The sequence below is a fragment of the Equus quagga genome, chromosome 14 (genome assembly GCF_021613505.1).
Source record: "Equus quagga isolate Etosha38 chromosome 14, UCLA_HA_Equagga_1.0, whole genome shotgun sequence".
In the NCBI taxonomy this organism is placed as follows: domain Eukaryota; kingdom Metazoa; phylum Chordata; class Mammalia; order Perissodactyla; family Equidae; genus Equus; species Equus quagga.
The window spans coordinates 97392586-97402233 of NC_060280.1; the positions used below are offsets into that span (position 1 = coordinate 97392586).

At 58.7% G+C, this 9648-nt stretch overlaps 1 protein-coding gene across 1 annotated transcript in view; it reads left to right on the top strand.

Moving 5' to 3' along the window:
* The window catches only part of MIER2 (MIER family member 2), a 32075-nt gene that overhangs the window by 7846 nt on the left and 14581 nt on the right, over positions 1–9648 (top strand). The window contains exons 3-7 of the mRNA XM_046638347.1: positions 1231–1373; positions 4421–4546; positions 5111–5234; positions 5747–5838; positions 6293–6362. Of these exons, the coding sequence (XP_046494303.1) occupies positions 1231–1373; positions 4421–4546; positions 5111–5234; positions 5747–5838; positions 6293–6362 (555 nt within the window). The remainder of the gene's footprint in view (positions 1–1230; positions 1374–4420; positions 4547–5110; positions 5235–5746; positions 5839–6292; positions 6363–9648) is intronic.

Here is a 9648-nt window from a genome sequence, read left to right on the forward strand (position 1 = left end):
GTGCGGGCAGAGTCCAGGCAGAGTCCAGGGACCGAGCGTGCGGGCAGAGCCAGGGCCAGGGTGTGTGAGCACAGTGGCTGGGACTTGTCTCCCTGTTTTCCAGCAGGCCTGGTAGGCACCTGCACTGAGACTGAGGGCTGGGGTGGCTCTGAGGGAGGTGGCCTGGGTCTCAGTGGGCCCCATCCTTGGCTGCCCTGCCGTTCCTGGGCTGGCTGCCTGCAGCTGCCCCTCCCCTGCCCTGTGCCTTAGACCCATGGGAGGTCCAGCCTTGGCCTTGATGGCTCTCGCCTGGGGTGGTTTGAGCCCCGATGGTTTCCTTTTTTGTTGTTTCTTTTAAAATTCGAGTTACTGAAGACCACTTGAGAGAGTCGTGAACATATCCTGGTTCTGTTGGGAGAACCCCAAATCTAGCAGCATCTCCTGCCCACTGGGCTGTGCCCGGGGCTGAGGAGGGGCTGACACTAGTCAGGCTGACTGCATGCCGCCTGTTGGCGTCCCTTGTGCTGTGCCTGTCCCTGCAGGGACTCTCAGGGGTGTGCAGCACCCACTGCCTCGCCCAGCCCTGCAGGCACCAGGGGCCAGGCGTGGAGCCGGCTGTCTCGGGCCTCGTGCTCTTTCCACCCCGCTGGACTGGTGCTCACCTCTGTAGTCCACTCGCTGTCTCCCAAAACCCTGCAGGCGTCTGTGGGCAGGGATCCCAAGCATCCCAGCAGACACATCCCCAACCCTTCCCAGCACCCGTGTGCTTCAGCCAGGTGTGCTCTTCCGTCAGTCACTGCCAGGAGTGCCCGTGTGGTGGATGGAGCATGCTGGCCACTCTTCATGCACGGACCACTGCATGCTTGTGCGCACATGGTCTCGTGCACACACACAAGCCTCACACGCACACACGTGCATGCACACACGGCCTCACACATGCACACAGCCAGACAGTCCCATATACAAGTGTACACACAGCCTCATGTGCTTGCGTGGCCGCACACGTGCATAATACACATGTGTACACACACGCACAGGCATGCAGGCACACACAGCCACACACATGTATGCCTGTACAGCCTCTCGCACATGTATGCATGTACACCTGTGCACACTTGGCCACACACTGGGGGCTTCGTCCCTGGTGACAGCTGGCCCACCATGGCTTCCTCTGCCCCAGCCGTCCTCAGTCTCCACGCGGTGTTTGGGCTGCAGCTAAGGTGCTCACACAGGCTGGGGTTTCCTCCGCAGTGGTGTCCATGGGCTCTGCAGACCATCAGTTCAGCCTCGCAGAGATCCTGTCCCAGAACTACGGCCTCCAGGAGGAGTGCACAGAGGCCGCGAGCGACCCGGAGAAGCCGGAGGAGGAGCTGGAGAAGGACTTCATCTCCCAGGTATCTAACCCTGGTGGGCGGAGCCATCCTGGCAAGTTCACGGTTTCTTCATTTGGCCAGATTTGTCTCTGGGCGAGTCAGATTCCACAGTGACAGGTGCTGCCTGCACGTGTCGCAGAGCCCAGCACTGTGCTTGGAGCTGAGGCCACGGGTGACGGGCCAGACCTGGTCCTGGGCCTTCTCAGGGCGTGGGGGCTCCAGACCAGTCGGGGCTAGACGTTAAACCACTGGTCTCAAGCTTTGCGGCCTCAGCACCCTCTTCATGCTCTTAAAGATTGTTGAAGGTCTCAAGAAGCTTTGTTTACGTAGGTTATACAGTGAACCCATTGTGAATAGAAATAAGATATTTATATGAAAATGAAAAAATAACTTTTCCAAAAAAAGAAGGAAGAGTGGAATCGTTTTATGTTTTGTAAACTTCTGAATGCAGAAGCGGATTCGAGAGCCGCCCCGCTGCCGTCCTTGGAGGCAGCTGTCGGTGTGTTGTGGGGTTCTTGTGGTTGAAGCACAAGTCCCGCCTCACGGGGCTGTTCTTGGAGAAGGAGGGGCTTAGCCGCCTGCAGAGAGTTGTGGCTGTTCTTTGATGCTGCACTGCCACTCGGCAGGTGGGTGTTCGTGGAGGGTCGGTGCAGGGCGGCTTCTGCGGCCGTGTCCAGTAAGCTGTCCGTGCTTTCTGGCTTGTTCGCATCTGCTGGTCCTGAGCTGGGAGTGCGGTCCCCTTCCGCACCCGTGAGATGTGTGCAGAGCTGGCTCCCTCAGCCGGGGGCCTTCCAGTGTCGACGGAGGTCACAGTATAACATCTGAAAGACACGTTTACTGAGACCACGAACAACAGAAATGTATTTTCTCCCAGTTCTGGGGCTGGAAGTCGCAGATCAGGGTCCACAGGGATGTTCTGGTGAGGGCCGCTTTCCGGGCTTACGGCGGCGTCTCCTCGCCATGTCCTCACGTGGAGGAGTGAGTGAGCTCTCTGGTGTCCCTTCTTGTCAGGACGCTGATCCTGTGGGACCACGGCCCCGTCCTCAGGCCTCGGTTAACTTTGGCTGTTTCCACAAAGGCCTCGTCTCCAAGTACAGTCCTTCCACAGTGGACTTCCGGGGGTCACAGATGTTCAGTCCTTCCCAGCGTCAACATGGGTCTTAGCAGACGTCTTTGGAGTATCAGAGTTTTTTTAAGGAGTAATCACAGCCCGTTTATTTCACTTAGTGCCGATTTGGTCTCATAACCAAAAACTCTCTCGTCTTCAAAAAGGAAAAAAAATTTAAAGAAGTTCAGCTTGAATTTACAACTTCTCAAAAGTAACCAAAGAGAACATTAGCTGTTGTTTTTCTTCAGGTCTAACTTTTGAAACCGGGTAAGAAGGAGGAGGCACGTGATGTCCGAGGCGAAGGCAGAAGCGCTCGCCGTCTTGTTGCCTCCAGAGGGTGTTGGGAGTTTATCAGTTTCATGCTGTCAGCTCCAGGTTTTACAAAATTAAATTTTTTGCCCCAAAGCTGGAGCTGTGCTCTGGACGCAAGCCCAGTCAGTTGTTTCTTTTGAAGTAACTGCCCATGTGGTCCACGTCCGAGGCCCGTCGCTTGGTGCCTGGCCGAGTGACTGGGTGTCTGTGGCCGCTCTGCAGATGAGGCTGTGGCCGCGCTCCCCTCGCGGCTCCGCTTGGCGCACGGCGCCTCCTGGACCAGCACCTCGCCGTGGGTGCTTCCTGCTGCCTCACGCAGAAAGCTGAAGCGGCGTCTGCTCGGGGAGATGCAGCAGCGTATGTCAGTTCATGCAGCACGTTCTTGAGTGAACTGACGCCTGTGAAACCGCAAGTTGCTGTGGCGAGGAGCAGCCTGAGGACGCGCACGCGGCGCTTCTGCTTCAACTGGCCCTCGGTTCTGTCCTGTCAGCGCAGGCGCCAGTGCGGCGGGAGACAGAAGTAGCGTGGCGTCACTGTGAAAGTTGCCCTGCCGCGAGTGCCCTGAGCTCTCCCGGGCACCCAGGGGGTCTTTGGGTCACTGTTAGCGTCCAGCGGATGCATATTGGAGAGCGTGTAGGGGTGCTGAGCATGCTCCATCGGGGTCCTGTGAGCAGGGAGCTTGGTGTGGAGGGAGGGGTAGGGATGCTGCCTGAGTGGAGGCCGGTGAATGGGCTGGTGGTCTGCACATGGCCTTGAAGCCCCCAGGAGAGAGCAGGCAGGAGTGGGGGCGGCAGGTGCTGGCATCAGAGGAATGGGAGGGAATGCCAGGGAGCTGGAAGTGGACAGTGACCACGGGGTCAGGCTGGAGCGTGGCTGGTGGCCCTGGGAGAGAGGCCGCGGTGCCCCTGACGGTGACAGGCTCGCTCACCAGTGAGGGCCGGCGGTGTCTCCATCGCGGGATGAAATGGCGTCTCTTGAAGGCTCTTTGAAACCAGAGGTGCTTGCAGGATGTGACTGGATCCCTTTTCTGCCTTTATCATTTTGGTCACATTTTTCCTTCTGATTTGTGATGTTGCGAGTTGTGGTGGTAGATGTCCAGATACCAGGCATCCGTCCTGGAGTGAACTCAGCACAGGCTGGGCAGGGAAGCATTGCTGGACTGTGTGGTGTCGGCTGGGAGGCTGGTCCAGGCTCCACCCTTCAAGGGCTGAGGACCTTGAGCCAGTGACTGACCTCTCTGGGCTCAGGGGTCTCCTGTGTGCCTCGTTGAGGCTTCTGAGGGGTCCCTGGAGGGAGGACTGGGCCCGAGGTCTGCTGGGGAGAGTGGCTGGAGCATGACGAAGGCACTGGTGGTGGTAGCCGATGGATTCAGGAAGGAGGAGGAGTGAGAGCACCCGGCAGCCCTCCTCACAGAGCCCTGTCCCCAGACCAGCACCCCTCACGGAGCCCTGTCCCAAGACCAGCACCCCTCACGGAGCCCTGTCCCCCAAGAACAGACCCCTCACGGAGCCCTGTCCCCAGACCAGCACCCCTCATGGAGCTCTGTCCCCCAAGAACAGACCCCTCACAGAGCCCTGTCCCCCAAGAACAGCCCCCTCACGGAGCCCTGTCCCCAGACCAGCCCCCTCATGGAGCCCTGTCCCCGCAGAGCAGTGACATGCCGCTGGACGAGCTGCTCGCCCTCTATGGTTACGAGGCGTCAGACCCCATCTCGGAGCAGGAGAGCGAGGGCAGCGACGCCACAGCCCACCTCCCGGACATGACCCTGGACAAGGTGAGGGGTCCCTCCCGAGACCGGCGAGGAGATCCTGGAGGACAGGACTGGTGGGAGTGCCGTCTGTGGTGTGAGGCCGCGGCTGCCTCGTAGCGCCTGTTCCCACTCCTGGAGTCACAGGCGGTGCGGCAGGCCCTGGCCACCCACCCGGGGAGGGTGGGACTGAGACCCTGACCCCTGACCGGAGCTGGGGCAGAGTGGAGAGCTGCCCAGGGCAACACTGCTGGCGAGGAGACGGACCTGTGAGCCGGTTCCCTGTCGGCCCTCTGGTCCTGGTCGCTGTTGGGAGGGGGCCTTGCGCCAAAGCTGCACACTGCGCACCCGGCAGAGGGGGCAGCCACGGGGGCTCCACCTGTCCTGGCACAGGCGCTGTTCCTCCGCGGAGCGCAGTGGTGTGGACTGAGGTGGCCACGGTCAATGCGCGGCCTGGTCTCTGCATCCCTAGAGTGGGTAGGACAGCCCTGCCCGAGCCCTCAGCACTCCGAGGGAGGCCCTGAGCGTCTGTGCCGTCACCGTGATGGTTATTGTGTGCTCTAAACGTGTCTTTTCTTTTCTTGTTAAAAGGAACAGATAGCGAAGGATTTGCTTTCAGGGGAAGAAGAGGAAGAGACGCAGTCTTCAGCTGATGACCTCACTCCGTCAGTGACCTCCCACGACGCCTCCGACCTTTTCCCTGACCAGAGTGGGTGTAGGTGTCCTGTGTGCTCCTTCGCTTGGGCCGCCGAGCAGGCCTCTAGTGGTGCCCACCGCGGCTGGGGGAGGACTCCTGCACGGGTGTCGGGTGCCCCTGGGCGTGCCTTGCTCCATCTGAGCTCTGTTGGGGTTCCCGTCTCCCCTGCCCTGCCTGTGATCTGAGACTGGGGGGCTTTGGTTTGCCCGAGGGGGAATGTGTTGGTTCCTGTAGCTGAAAGTCGGTCAGACCCGGGGCAGCGTCCTGAGACCATCCTCCTTGGCTCTGCGGCCTCTGCGGCCTGGCAGCGGGAGGGCCTGGAGGCTCGGGCCAGCAGTTTAGTGACTGAGGCAGAAGGAGACCTCTGAGTCCCTGCTCCTGTGTCCATCCTGCACCCGTCGTCTGGCCAGGGCCTGGGTCGTGCCGCTTCTCAGGAAGGGTATAGCGTTGGGGTCAGGTGGCTGGAGACCCAGGGGGTCCGCTGGCCTGGAGGGCCTCCTGGTGCCTCACCTGCTCCGTCTTCCCCAAAGCTGGCTTCCTGGCTGATGCAGACAAAGAGCCTGGCTCCTCCACCTCGTCTGACGCCGAGGAGGACCCTCTTCCTGCCAACAAATGTAAGAAGGTGCGTGGCTCTGACCCCCAGTGCCCTCAGCGTGGGCCTCCGCCCCATCCTGTGGCAGGGTGAGTGCACTGCTCTCGAGAGGTGGGCTGGGCTTGGGCTCGACCTCGGTATTGGCCCCTGAAGTCCGTGCTGTTGCTGGCCCGGTCGTGTGTCCCCAAGCGCCATCCTGGGGGCTCTGGGCCAGGTGCCAGGACACCTGGGTCCTCAGGCCCCACCCCCCCTTGCCACGTGACTGGCTGTACCAGACAGATGGACACATGGATGGAGATACAGTCACTCACAGGCCCACACACACCAAGGCCTCTGACCCCCCCGTCGTTAAGACCACTGGGCTCTCTCTGTGGACGGAGTTCACAGGCTGCCCCCACACTGTGCTCAGACAGCGGCCGGCGGCCCTCTCAGTGCTTTCAGCTGGGCCCCGGTCGACACTGACTCCTGGCCTGTGCCTTTGCAGGAGATCATGGTTGGGCCTCAGTTCCAAGCCGACCTCAGCAGCCTGCACTTGAACCGCCACGGAGAGAAGAGTGAGTGGGGCCCGGGGGATGGGGAGCAGGAGAGATGAAAACCCCACTCCCGTGGGAAGGGCCTTGCTGCACGTCCAGCCAGAGCCAGTTTCTAGATCCTCGGAGGGGATCCCAGCGGCCCAGGCCAGGTCAGGTGCCCACCTGTGCTGCCCTGAGCTCGCAGGGCACCCAGTGGGCCGAGGCCGGGGTGGGAGGAAGTGGGGAAACTCGTGCCCTTCCTGCCTGTGGACCCAGTGGTGCCCCTCCCTGCTCACTGTCCCTCAGCTCGGTGGTCTGCTCCCGCCACCCTGTGCAGCTGTCACTCCTCCCCTCTCCTTGGCTCTGGCGCCCCTCTCCGGCTCCCTCCCTCCGTCCCTCCCAGGGCTGCTGCCTTCTCTCTGGGGTGCTCGCTCTTCCCCACTTGGCCCACCGGTCGCTCCTTTATCTGGTTCAGGGCTGGTCCCAGACGTCCTCCGGAGACCTGTGTCCTCTGCCCTGCTCTGTTCTTTAGGGCACTCCGTCCTGGACTCGATGTCTGTCTGTCAGTCCCGCCAGAATGCATAGCGGGCCTCTGTTCTTTGAGATGGGAGTTGTTGCCTCCATTTACAGGTGAAGAGAATGGGATGTGAGGTCACCTGCCTCAGAGCCCCTGCAGGTCCTGGGCTGGCACTCCTGGCTCAGGGGGTTTTCCAGGATGGTTCAGCAGCTGGATCAGGGGTGGGATGGGACAAGGGAGTCAGGGACCCTCAGGGAGAGTCAGGCCCCCTGGGGCCAGAGATGGACGTGGGCTGGGGGATGTGCTTGCTCGGTTGTAGGCAGTTTGGGGAAAGGATGGGAGGCAAGAAGTTCAGCTAAGCTGGGTCACAGGACAGGGGACATGAATCTCTGAGTGTGATGACACACAGGGCCCTCCCCGAGTCAGAGGCACCGGTGCACATGCCTGGGCTGCAGCCTCAGGGGCCCACGCCTGTGCGGTCCGTGATGCCGTGGGGAGGGGAGCTGGTCTCCGTGCTCCTCCTGAGAGATGAGGTGTGTCACGTGGCAGTGTGTCCTGTGTGTCGTTGTGTCCTGTTCCCTCGTGTAGATGTGCCACGTTGGCTTGTCCCTTCTGCTGAGTCCATGGGACGGTGGCTTGCAGTCGTGGTTGTGAACGTCCTTGTTTCTCTCAGTGGACACACGCACTGGTTCCTGGAGGGACGGCTGGGAGTGGGGGTCAGGCCTGTGCAGGTCCGTAGACGCTGCTGGGTGATCCCACCAGTGGAGTGTGGGAGCTCTGGCTGCTCTTCATCCTCCTCAGCGTGTGATGCGTCTGTCCTGGTGACTTTAGCCCTTAGTGGGTGTGGAGTGGTGTCTGTTGTGGCTCAACTTGGCGTTTCTGTGATAGTCATGTGTTGACTGGCTGCTGGACGGGTCTGGTGACGTGCCTGCCCAGGCTTCTCCTCGTTGTCCCTGGGTGTCTCTCCTGCTGACCTGTGGGAGTCCTTTCTGTGTCTGGTCCGGGTCCTTTGTGGGCTCCGTGCGCGGCCGATGCTCGCTCCCCATCTGTGTGTCTGATGTCATCGAGTCCAGCTTGTCAGTCTTCATTCCCGCTGCTCGTTGAGGACTTCTTGCAGGTCTCAGAGACACTGTCCCTTGTGTCCTTGCTGCCCTGATGCTCTGCTCTGACCTGAGTTGATTTTAGTGTGTGGTTGGAGGTATGCGTCAGGGTTTGTGTCTTTCCCCGTGTGGACTGCCGGTGCCTCAGCGCTGTGTGTGGAGAAGCCCGTTCTCCCCACTGATTCATGGTGGTGCTTTGTCAGAAATCGTGTGTCGGGAACACCTGCGGCTGCCTGAGCCTCTGTCAGCTCTGGTCATTGTCACACTGCCTTATAGTTGCAGCTGTGCGGTACGTCCGAGATGGTGCAAGTGCTCCAACTTGGTTCCTGTCCTGTGTGTCCGTAGAAGTGTTGAAGTTCGCTTGTCGGTTGCCTTGGAAGTGCCTGCAGGGTTTTGATTAGAGTTGCATCGAATCTTTGGATTGATTTGGGGAGAATCGGTATGTTAACGGTGTGGACACTTCCAGTCTGTGGATTGGCGTGTTGACTTGCGTGGATTGTATAGATGCTTCCGTCTTCCAGTGGAGCCGCCTCGTAGGGTTTCCAGTGTGGCGGCCTCATGCGTGCTGGATTACACCTGTTGGTGCTGTTATGAAAAATATGTTTTAAAATTTCATTTTTTACTCGATTCTTGCTGGTAGAAATGTCATTTATTATTTTAATTGATTTCGTACACAGTGACTTTGGTAAATTCAATGATTGGTTTTAATATTTGTGAGTTCTTTTGTATTTTTATGTATGCAGTCGTGTCATTTGTGAAGGATAGCTTTACTTTCTTTGTAATCTTTGTGTCCTTCCTTCCTTTCTCCTGCCCTGTTGTCCTGGCTAGACCCGCAGTACAGAAGTGCAAGAAGTGGTGATCAAGGGCGTCTTTGTCTTGTTCCAAAACTCGGGGAGAACGTTCAGTTCTTCCCCATTGTGAACGGGTTGTAAGAGTTTTGTGGATGGCCTTTATCAGATGAGGAGGTTCCCTCTGTGCTTAGTGGCTGACAGTTTTTGCCATGAATGAGTGTTGAATTTTGTCAAATACTTTTTCTGCGTCTATTGAGATGGTTATTTTTTCTTTCAGTCTGCTAATATAGCTCATTATATTGATGGGTTTAGGCATTAAAACCAGCCTTGCTTTCTGGAATGGGCGCCACCAGGTCATGAAATACGCTCTGTGCCGTGGGAGTGTAGCCAGCCCTCACCGTTTGTGGGTTCTGTGGATTTGTAGCTCCACAGTGAGAACCTGTGGCACTCTCACGGTCGTTGGCGGACACGCACGTGTGCAGAGCAGTGACGAGGCTGAGTCGCCCACTGCACACGTTCCCAGCTGGGGTCAAACAAGTAGACGCTCTGCCTTTTCAGCTCTCAGGCTGTAAACGTGTGTCTTTTTTTAATATTTCATGCCTTTTTTCACATTTTTGTATTGTTGGTGGCTGATCTTCCTCTTTAAAATGGCCCCCAGGTGTCCTGCTGAGGTGCTGTCCGTGTTCCTGAGTGTGAGAAGGCTGCCGTGTGCCTTTGGAGGAGATGGTGTGTGAGATGTGCTCCATCAGGTGTGAGTTATAGCTGATGTGAGTTACAGTAGGTGTGAGCTACAGCAGGTGTGTGCTAGAGCAGGTGTGAGCTACAGCAGGTGTGTGCTACAGCAGGTGTGAGCTACAGCAGGTGTGAGTGAAGTACAGCAGGTGTGAGCTACAGCAGGTGTGAGGTACAGCAGGTGTGAG